Consider the following 12,180-nt stretch of genomic DNA (forward strand, 5'->3'; position numbering starts at 1 on the left):
GTGTGCACTTTGAGCAGCGACACAGTGGATGGAAACCAGCAGCTGGAACATGGACTGATTATTGATTGTCCAGCAGCACACTGATGTCTTCAGCACTCACTTCTCCATTCCGTCTATTTGGTGAAGTGTTGCTATTTATGGTTTGACTACTTTGAACATGCTTCTCATAAGAAAGATTTCTTTCTTAATTCAGTCAAGTGTTGGTAATCTTCTGTGGATGTCTTCAAACGGCAGTGCACAAGGAAATCTAATGCTGATCTGCTCATGTTCTGTTTCTAAAAAATAAATAAGAAGAATAGCTTCATGTGGTGAGACTGCCTTTATTTCATATTCTATGTGAAACACTCCTGTCTGCCGAACAACAGTATGTACAATTATGCATAAAGCATGGTAGGGGAATCCCCTTAGCTGAGGCCAGATTGCAGTTACCTCCCTTTAATTGAGAGGGCAAGCCAACAATGTGTGAACAGGTTCGTTGATTGTGGTTGAGTATTTTGCAACACATGATTTTTAAATCAACAAATAATTTCATTATACTTTTTGAGACATTATGAATATCAAATATTAATATTTTGACTGATCTTTAAAGTTATAAATATTAAATATTGTAATCTTTTCACTTCCCAAATTAATAATGTCGAACCCGTATAACAAATTGACAGCTTTTAACTGATTTTTTGTTTGATGAGGAATGTTCAATAACTACAGCATGTTAAAACTAATCTGTTATACAAGGCAGTCAAAAGCTTTAGGTTTCTTCATTCCCACAAATTAAAGATTGTAATATAGCCAATCATTGTAATATATCTCAGATAATCAAAAATCATTATACATGTATATCTCAGTTTATCAATCATACAAAGATATGAGAGTGAGACAAATATGAATACAAGACCCAACAAGCCAATCACACTGTCTGGTATCAGTGACTGTGTCAATTTGTTTCAAGATTCAGCTTTCAGAAATCACACATTCAGCAGCACTTCATTTACGTAATATCAAATCAGAATGATTTACTTGTAAATTTGTGGGAATAAAGGAAACTTAGCCACCTAGATAAGCTAATCTGGCCAGTGATATCTATATGAAATACACCTTCGTCAAATAAAGAACACATATATTGTAACCAAATACTTACAAATGCAGCAATTGCTGAACGCATATCACAAAGCTTTTATTTGCACAAAGTTTAAACAGGGATCAAAGCAGAGATATATATAACTAGGACTAATTGCAAAAGTTGAGTGATTAAAAAATATAAGACATGATGCAACAAAACTTCCTTGAAAGACTTCTTACAAAAAATACAAAACAACCCACTTCCTGTTTCATTGTTAAACAAGTTTACTTCTAAAAAGATTTGATTAAAATTTCACACAAAAACTTGCAAAGAGATCAAAGCCTTGACTTCCAAACTTCTGTTTGACATTTCATACACGAAGAAAAATATATAGAACATGTTTATTCCATTGCAGCATGGTCCGATTGACATGATACACAAACACAGGAGGGACATTCAGAGTGGAAGCAGTTAGCAATTAACATAGATTTCACCCAGGAACAGTTTTGATATTTTTCTGCATCTTCTCATGTAGACATTTAACGGAGATGGACTAGCCCTAAGATGCATGATTCTCTGTAGGACAAACTAGAAGCTCCAAGCGCTATGCACGATGACATTATGAAATGAGACTACAGACAATGGCACTTGGTGATTTGACAAAACAGTTGAGGAGGACAGTTACAAAAGCAAGGTTGTCGCCTCATCGGTGCATCAAGAAACTTCAACTCAAAATAACCTCCAAAAAATGGCCATAAATCATTGAAAGAAATTCTACAAGTCCATAATTTCTTAATAGCAATAATCATCCATGTTTGCAACACTGACATGCTGAACAGACGCCATAGTTTCCTGCAACAGCACAGGTACACAGGTCATCATCTGTATGGACTAATGTGAAAAAATATCTGATTCCTATGAGAGAAGTTTGAAATATTTACAAAGACAGATTCCTTTACAACATCACAATTTGACCACTAGTGTGAGACAAGCATGCAAACAGGAAAAGAACACACCACTTGCGCATAAAGACAGTCTTATTTTTCTCTCTTAAACCCTAATAATCACATTTAAAAGCTTAAAAAGTTTGTACAGCTCATCAAGCATGACACACTCATCAACAGAAAAATAAACAAAAAAAGTTGTGATATTGGCATCATGTAACAAGGCTTAAATTACAGTATAGACAACACATCATACATTGTACAAAACAATCTCCCTCTCAGCTTCACAAGCAGAGATGGAGACCTAGCATCTCACACGTGGACATTCTAAAGTAAAATAGATTTTTTTCTATCCTCTCAGAAATAACTTGACAAATTAGCCCACAATAAATAAGCATTCATATGAATCTATTAACTACAAACATTCACATTATAAAATATCCAGCCACAAAACTAGGGCTTGATGCTGTAGTCTGAGTTACTTCCCTTTCATCAACTGAGACAAATTGCTTAACATTTGGAGACATTTTGAATTAATTGTTTCAAATTTTCATCAAATGGATATTTCAAAACTTCTGAGACAGTAGTACTCTGTGGTAAAAGTTTGATAAAATCTTTCAACATATTAGAAAACATCCTAAACAAATGTGATGCTTGTTTTTTATGTGTATACCATACAGTAGAAAGGTCTATTTGATAGAAAAATAAGATTTAAAAGATACACATGCTTCAACAGCAGACAGCACAATATTCTGACACTGTAAAATTCCTCATTTAAAAATTCTTCATTCATACGCCAACAGTCAATCCAGAAACAGAGAGAAAAAACAAAAAACCTCTTGGGTGTAGAAAATTTACAATCATCAGTATAACTGTTCTATATAGTTGCTTATCATAATAATCTGAAACTTACATGTATAGTCTACCTACATAATCCAATATAAAATAGCACTGAAATGAATAGGATACTGGTTATTTTTTTACATACATTTTTTAGATATTTGGTGTAAGTGGACATACTCATTTTAGAAGCAGTTGCAAGTATAACTATAAGGATTGAAACATAAATACAGCTAATCATCACTAGTAAAACATACTTCATGTAATCATTTCAAAATGACATCAATTTCACAATCTCAGCATTCACCGAGCAGCCCAGAGACAACCAGTTACTCCAATTCTCTGGACAACCAATGGATTCCATGCTTCAAGGTAGCATATATTAAAATCATCTTTGGACACTTCTTCTATATTGCTGCAAAGGATGTTCTAATCCAGCAAATGTCACACTCCATAATTGTAATGTCCAGGGTTTTGCCAAGACATACATCTTCGAACTAGCCGTCCCAGCAAGGTTAAATTCCGTTCTTCAAACAGCTAGTGATTTGACAGTATCCAGTCTGTCCATCCTCATTCCTCTTGGCGAAGGTCGTCTTGAAATCTTTAATATAATGAATGTTTAATGTCATGTAATCCATCTCCAGTTCCACATGACCTTCACCTTTACACTGACCTTCACCCTGGTCAATGTTTGCCCCCAGTGTGTGGCTCGAACTTTTTTCGGAGAAGGAATCGTTTGATAACATCTGTATGTTAAACACGTCACAAGGTCTTGGGTTTTTCCCCCCGTCACATAGTTCGCACAATTTTCCTCATAGTTGAATCAACTTTTCACACCATGGATATAACGAGCACCAATATTTCCCAAGTGACAATAATAAACACATAGTTCAGCTGCAGCTGTACAGAGTCACATGACATGACAAACCCTTGGAGGCAGATTCACAATCTACGGAACAACGTTTCCTTCCTAATAAATGCCCAGCATTTCTACTTCCCTGGCTAAACTCAATTTTGTGTTTGAAGGCATTCTAGGTAATAATTTAGCTTTCCTGAGATGGTACCAGACTGAGGTTACTAATGGATATAATATCATCTTCTTAAGTTCAGAAATTATCACAGACAGGCCTCGGAAGGAGTCGGAGCAGCCTGTTCCTCGTGTTCCTCCTGGAATTGCATATATGTTTGTCCTCGGGTCTATCAATTGTCTCTCAAATGCAGCTTGAAATACGACAGATGTGTCAACCATCCAGACAGCGGCCTGGTAGCTCCCACTCTCACACATAAAGCACCTGCGCCAGGCAATAACACAGGGCAATCACTGACCACGTTACGGGCACTAGTCCAGCTCCGGAATCTTTGGGTTGCTTCGGCTTGTGGGAGTATGGAGGTGTTGGTCTTGGTGCAACTGAAACAGACAGGGAAAATGAAGAAATGGTGATCGGATTATACACTATTTGGAGTAAGTTTGTGCGAGTGACGTGATGAAAGTTGTTGGTATTCAGCTCAGATTTAGTCATGTTATAGAGGTCAATGATTTGTGTGGGAGAAAAACCTTGAAGTCATCAATCTAATAATCTGATAATTTGCATTCGGGGAACCAACTCATGGATTCAATTAACTCTCAGAATCTGCCTACTGACGAATAGGGGGAAACGGCACATATCACGATAAGATACATATTGCAATACACATATTTACATATAATCATGTCTTGACTATGAAAATATTTCAGAGCAGATTCCAAAGAAAATGCTAGCTGTGACACATATCTGTAGCAGTTTGTTTGCAGAAGTGAAATGGTAAATACAACAGATATTGTGTTATTTGACTGCCAAAAAAAAAAGGGCTGGGAGTGGAGTGACTAAACAAGTAAGTTATTTATCATAGCAAATGTATTGTCTTGCATTGATACAGAAAAAATGTATCGTATTGTCACATGAAATCTTTTCACCTTTACTGATGACCAAAACCAGGGTGCGGCCTACTTCCTCTGAACCACCCATGCCAAGCTGACAGAGCCAGCATTTGGTCCACAGAACTACAGGCCACTCAAGCTGGGACTGTAAGCCCTGACAGCTGTGCCACCACATACACTTACATGTTTGTAGCTGACAACTAAAGGAAAAAGTACAAAAGTAACCTCGTAGTTCTTGGATACCTCACCCATTTCTTGAATTCACAAATATTTATTAATTCCATACTTTTTTGTCAAAGGCAACGTGAAGGTTGATGTGATGAGCGATACTCTCACCACCAACCAGGAGCAATGGAAATGGAGGTCACAGAAGTAATCTAATCCTAAACTTGCCAATAAGCCAGATCCCAGACCCCCACAATGTTGCCCTATCTCACAACCATGCAACATCCCTGGAGCTTTGTGGCTACAAGACATAGGTCCATTCTTAAGAGATTGAAGTCTTAGACCTATCTAGGATAATGAAATTCAACTTCATCAATATTCATCAGATGATCAATCGAAGACCAAATGATTAATTGCTTCCCACAAAATGCAGATTCCTATCATTAATATTTCTATCCCTACTCAAGATTGTGATTAATGTTGTATAAAACCAGCCAAATCGACAAATAACGTAAGCCTCGCTTAAACTGAAATAGACTAGGTTTCATTTCGGCAGGTCCCATCACGTCTAATGACTCTATAGGTGCACTCGTCGCTATGAACGAGCTCACTAGGCAGCATGGAGAAGGATCCCCCAAAGCAATAAAACCTAGCTCCCACGGGCTCCTTGCTTTTGATACTACAAAAATCAATAGGAAAGTCATTTTCCTTGTTCAGAACCCACTGATGAGAAGAGAACAAAAACAGTTCTAAAAGGCAAAATACAGCCTATATCCATGGCAATTTTCAAAGGCCTGAAAATTGAAGACATGCAAGTTTGAGGTCAAGATGTATGTATCCCCTAACAAGAGGACAAAAATAATTCTGTTGTGACGAAAAGGCATATTTTTCTTCTTAGCAAAATTATTCTGGGCATAGCTTTGGAACAGAATGTTCTTAATGCATGTAATGCAAGTAGAATTCATCAGCTTTGATCACAATGTCAACTTAGAATAAAAATAATTGGACACAAGGGATCCTTATTAGCAAGGACACCTCGACGAAGACGCTTGACATGCTGGAACACTGACAACCTGACAATGCAGAAGGCCTTCAACCAAGGACTTCATTCTGAAAAGGTTTAATGAGAATATAAACTGTTTGGATTGAAGGGCAGGGTTAGAACTTAACATGAGTCCACTAGCCTGGGGCTAGTACAAATTCCCAAATATCCCATTGTTTTAACATTACAAAGACATTTTATCTTTACAGGGCCAGTGATGTTTTTAGGTTTACTTTCACTCTGAAAGAGTTCGTTAGTATCGTGTAACATCCATATTCACTCATCCAGGCAAAGTAGTGTTCCCGTAGAGTGGCCAGGCAACACGGCTACCCTAACATTTGAAATTACATGTCTAAGCTATGTTTTTTTTAGCTTGTGTTTTAGAACCCTAAAATGAATAAGTTATTGATAAGTTAAGTGAATAACAATGCATAGACCACTTCCTCCAGTACAGTTACTACCATGCCAAGTTAGGTAATTATGGTCTATGGGAACCACAGAACTATATACTATCCTCGTATAATTTCTTAACTTTCAAATAACTGTCTCTTTCTAAAGCTCATGAGAGGCAGAACGCACACAAATGCTCTCCAGCTGTTAAAAAACAACTTGCCACACACAAAATAAAAAGATTTCTGTCACTTTCTAATGTTTTAGATTCGAGTCAGGTACGAGACTCCCCTACCTGCGTATGTCAACCAAATTGGACTCCACGCGACAAAATTTAATTTGTACATCGATTCTGTGCCCTTCGCGATGGCAAGAAAACACAAATTGGGGCTTAATACCCACCGGGATAGAATTGATGGAACCCAGTCTCCCTGATATTTTACATATCAATCACATGAAACACGTTAGCTTTGTAACAAATACTTTAGTTTTTAAACATTCCATAAACATGATTAATACAGTCTGCACAATGTTCAAAACTCCATTTTTCAAGCTAGTTTTTCAGATTTGTTGAGTAAGATTTTGGGCTGTCCATTCAAGTTAATGTTTCATTTGAAAGAAATAATTCAGAGGATACTTATCCCGATTTATCAGAACTGACACAAGGAAACCGCAACAGCCAATTCCATCTATCACTTGAAAGCTGAATCACTATCACTTGTATGAATTAATTACAAATGGTTACTTTATTGAACTGTATAATAAATTATTCATGCAACACTCAGTGGAGGAGGAAGTATTATAGGAGGAGGTTAGTTAGTATCCTCCAGCAGTACACTGGTCAAGGCGGGGAGGAGGAAGCAGTCCACTAGTCTGCCTCACAGTCCCTAAACGGTATTATTTTCCCTTTAGCCCAGCCCTTACTGTAATGCCACAGCCCTAAATAAAGCAAGTCTAGATTTTCCCCAGCTTCTGAATTTTCTGTCTCACTGGGGCTCCTTTTGAATTTAAATAGAGTTATTTGTTTCTATCAAAATCATATATTTTCAGAGACTACGTGTTAGTATAACTCTCCACAAGCACTGCTCACACTTCCATGACCATCAACGATACTCCTAATCAACAGTTGGGGGTGGGGGTGGGGGGAAATGAAGCACTAAATACACACCTGGATCTTTATCATCACTGTCGTCTCCGCTACCACTGCCGGAGGGGTCATACAGGTCCTCGTCGTCATTGATGTGAATGTTCTCGTTCTTGATCCTCCTTTCCCCACTGGAGACCAGTTCCTCGGGGCTGTCCCCCTGCATCTGCTCATCCGTCAACAACGTGCTCAGGTTCTGAAACATACAATACCACTTAATACCACCCCTCTCTGAAAGTAAGCAGAACTTGCTTACCCTTTTCACGAACACCTGGTGTCATCACTGATTTTCAGTGATCCACTCATATCATTTTCAACACTATTTTGCCTTTTACACGTTGGCATGTTGTTTATAATCAGGATAGAACCACGATCCCACTTGTCACCTGATCACTATTCTTTTCATCAGTCTGACAAGTCTGTGCTCTGGGGGTCTGTTCTATGCTGGAACTCCGTTTGGGGACACAGAATCATTTAAATGTATTTCTGTTGTAACCATCATCATCCCAACTCATCGTCAAGTTCCCTTCCCCCATCTACTGCTTGTAGCTACCACCTCGGGGAGAACCATAAACATACACACACTTAACCTTCAGTGTCACACAACAGCATTGTTCATTACTTCAGATACAAATGATTTGGAATGTCATCCTGACACAGCAAAAAAAATGCAGTTTCCGGGATCCGGATACCTATGGACACTTACCCAAAACGTGTCCGTGTATCCGGTGGCACATACCTTGCCGGATACCAGATCCATGGTATCCAGCATGGACACCTCACCTGAAAGTATGCCACCGGGTATCCGGCACCGGATACCTCACCGGATACCTCAATCTGGGTGTCCCATGAAGAGACTGTTCCTTATGTTCAAATATGTTCAACATAGTTATTTCAATCTTCCACTCCATACTTTCACATCGTGACAGGTTTACTTGGCAAGGATGATTGAGTGAGGATGGTTTCTTCGGTCGCTTTTAGCAATACTCCAGCTATATCCTAGCAGGATACACCTGAAAATGGGCTTCACACATTGTACTCATGTGGGGAATCGAACACAGGTGTTCAGCATGACGTGCGAACATTTTAACCACTAGGCTACCCTTTACTAGGCAAGGAATTAATTATTTATAGTGATGTTGAAATGCACATAGAGGGTGTGTGGTTGACACAATATGTCCGTCACCAATCACAACCACTGAACACACACCCTCCCATCAGCAGTGCATACCTGCGTACACCAACAGGGGCTCTAACATGGACGACCAACCTGCTTACAGTTGAACCCTGCATGTACACGAACAGGGGCTCTAACATGGATGACCAGCCTGCTTACACAGTTGAACCCTGCATGTACACGAACAGGGGCTCTAACATGGACAACCAACCTGCTTACAGTTGAACCCTGCATGTACACGAACAGGGGCTCTAACATGGATGACCAGCCTGCTTACACAGTTGAACCCTGCATGTACACCAACAGGGGCTCTAACATGGACAACCAACCTGCTTACACAGTTGAACCCTGCATGTACACGAACAGGGGCTCTAACATGGACAACCAACCTGCTTACACAGTTGAACCCTGCATGTACACGAACAGGGGCTCTAACATGGACAACCAACCTGCTTACAGTTGAACCCTGCATGTACACGAACAGGGGCTCTAACATGGACGACCAACCTGCTTACACAGTTGAACCCAGCATGTACACCAACAGGGGCTCTAACATGGACGACCAACCTGCTTACACGGTTGAACCCTGCATGTACACCAACAGGGGCTCTAACATGGATGTCAGACCAGCCTGCAGTAACTACTTTTATCAAACCTAATAAAAGCTCTAAAAATGTTTCCCAGTTCCACTATATGGCAACAATTGCCTGTGCAAAGAGCTTAAGTGTTTTGTTACAACTTTCACATTTGCCACTTTCATTTCTCACAGCAAATGTTACCAGCTTCGCTGCCGACACTGATATTTCACAAACCACTAAACTCACTTTATCACTGTTTGATTTCTCAAAGTAAGTTAACTTTCGTCAGTAAAAGCCTCTCTCTGTTGATGCTGTAATGATCTACAAACATAACTTCCATAGCTCTTGTCCTTTGACCACTGCAGAAAACAGTGAAACACAAGACTTCCTCCAGAGACGTGAATCAACACAATATATGTTTCAAATTAATTACCAACATACAGCTTTCCTTTCACTGCGACCACCTGGCAGTAACACCCGAGCACAAACGCACTTACCATTACTTCCTATTACTCTCATTTCCACCCAGATCCAAAGATAAGGACAATAAATATTTCGGCCAGCTATTTGGAGTATTTGGAAAACTGACTAACGGCTTTGGGAGACAAGTGAAATAGGGCTATTAAGGTTGTGGGTCAGTGACTTGCAAAGCCAGTCAGATTGGAAGACAGATTGGACAAATGTTCAGTGAAGCTTAGTTATACTATAACAGCTCCTGTTTCTGGGAAAATATTCACCAAAGGTATTTGAACATTTATTCTGCACAAACACGCCCAAAAGAGAACCTCCTGGCAATGACTCTTCTACATGGATGAGTTGCCTCCCCTGTCGGACACTGCCCCCTCTTCCTTGTCTTTGTCTGTGGAGTAATGAAGCGCAGTGATTTATTGTCTCACATGGCAGGGCGCAGACAGAGAGACTGACAGGTCATTGACGTGGATCCTCACAGCAGCAGTGAAATATAGATCATAGGAACACAGGCAATATATACATCATGGTGTAAACGCCATAGTGTATATAAGCAGTATGCACATATTAAACCAGACTACTGGCCCATGCACAATGTCTGACTCCATTAATGACCTGTGCAAGCATTGGATCATGCTGTTGACAAACATTCAAGCTTTCTGCTGTCTGTGCAAGCATTCAAGCCTTCTGCTGTCGGTGCAAGCATTCAAGCCTTTTTCTGTGGGTGCAAGCATTCGTGCCTTCTGCTATCGGTGCAAGCATTCAAGCTTTATGCTGTCAGTGCAAGCATTCGGCCTTGATGCTGACAACGATTCCAAACATTTGACCTTGCTGCTGACAAAGGTACAAGCATTTGACCTTGCTGCCGACAAAGGTACAAGCATTTCACCTTGCACACTGTCACCAGTAGGTACAGTGTTCGATAAAATGAAAACAAACCAACAAGACAGTCGGGCAGGTGCCCCATAAGTGTTACCTGCCTGCCTTCAGACATAAATATTAAAAGATTGCAAAAAAAGACAAATCGCGTCCTGATTCAGTTGAAATAATGCAAACAATCGCTTGAGAATCTACAAGGAGTTATGATAAAACTGAATACTTAAGTTAAGTCTCAAAATTATCTGCCAGACAATCGGGCAGGTGGAGGAAAATTACATGCAGCCCGACAGAAATGTTATCAGCCATGGGCAGGCAGGCAGGCAGGCAGGCAGGCAGTTATTTAGGAGACTGGTAGGGTACATAGGAACTTGTCAGCGCACAATGACAAAACAGCATGGATTACTGCTGTGATTGTGACCACTATCAGGGGGTAAAATTCCTCTTCTGTGACAAGACTGCAGTTTACAAGTGGCATTGTTCCATTAGTGTTTTATTATTACTTGTCAGCTACACATGTGCTGGGGGTGGTCTGCCTTGTAATCTGATAGGTGCCAGGTTACAACACTCGAATAGGTCAACACAGCAAACCCCTTGTTGGTTGTGTGGTTGCATATCTGACAATCAGTGACATCGTGTATCTGAGTGTATCTGTGTTGAATCTCTCTTATCTGTTGCATCTATGTTGTGTCATGTAAGGGTTAATGCATCAGTGACTTGCTGTGTTTCAATTCATTAAGATAATGAATCAACCACTAGATCCCAGCGTGATGTTCAAACTCCCAATCTAGTCTTCCTTATGTATATCCTACCCCTTTCTCACCAAGAACCAGAGGTGTCGACGCCTCATACCCGACGCATGAGAACCTGAGGTGTCGACGCCTCATACCCGACGCATGAGAACCTGAGGTGTCAATGCCTCATACCCGACGCATGAGAACCTGAGGTGTCGACGCCTCATACCCGACGCATGAGAACCAGAGGTGTCGACGCCTCATACCCGACGCATGAGAACCTGAGGTGTCAATGCCTCATACCCGACGCATGAGAACCTGAGGTGTCGACCAACTCTATGTCAAACCTATGTCTCACACCCGACTCACGAGAAGCAGAGGTGTCGACCAACATATCCAACCTATGCCTCTCGTACCCCTTCCTCAAAAGAACCAGAGGCATAGACCAACCCCATCCCCAAAGTATGTCTCTAGTGCCCCTTGCTGTGGGTATTCTGGGTTCTGAACCAATCTGAACCCCTGGCCATGTATCAGCTCGGTCTCCTGTACCCTCAAAGCCAACCCATCCCCATCCCCATCCCATTCCATCCTATGACTCGTGGCTTCGTCACAGCACTGACTAACCCAGCGGAAGCATGCAGATGATTCACTGTCCCCTCTGATTAGTGAGTTTCACCACCGTCATGCCGACATTACAAAGCGACATTATAAGGACACACGGCACATACAAAGCTCCATTAATTGGGAGATGTGTTTTATTGACACCAATCAATAACAATCAATATCCACCTGTGTTTTAGTATTTGAGTCAGCACAGGTATGCATGTCCTCAGATTCCCACTGT

The 12,180-nt window shown here is 40.5% G+C and overlaps 1 protein-coding gene across 1 annotated transcript in view; it reads right to left on the bottom strand.

Annotated features, from left to right (window-relative positions):
• Window positions 1-311: 311 nt before the first annotated feature.
• Window positions 312-12,180, bottom strand: part of LOC139448555 (glypican-5-like) — a 131,801-nt gene continuing 119,932 nt past the window's right edge. Inside the window, exons 6-7 of the mRNA XM_071230121.1 lie at window positions 7,528-7,699; window positions 312-4,252 (exon numbers count right to left, since the gene is read on the bottom strand). Of these exons, the coding sequence (XP_071086222.1) occupies window positions 4,122-4,252; window positions 7,528-7,699 (303 nt within the window). The 3' untranslated portion in view covers window positions 312-4,121. The remainder of the gene's footprint in view (window positions 4,253-7,527; window positions 7,700-12,180) is intronic.

This window comes from Haliotis cracherodii, unplaced genomic scaffold (assembly GCF_022045235.1).
Source record: "Haliotis cracherodii isolate W230 unplaced genomic scaffold, xgHalCrac1.p SCAF_7, whole genome shotgun sequence".
Classification (NCBI taxonomy): domain Eukaryota; kingdom Metazoa; phylum Mollusca; class Gastropoda; order Lepetellida; family Haliotidae; genus Haliotis; species Haliotis cracherodii.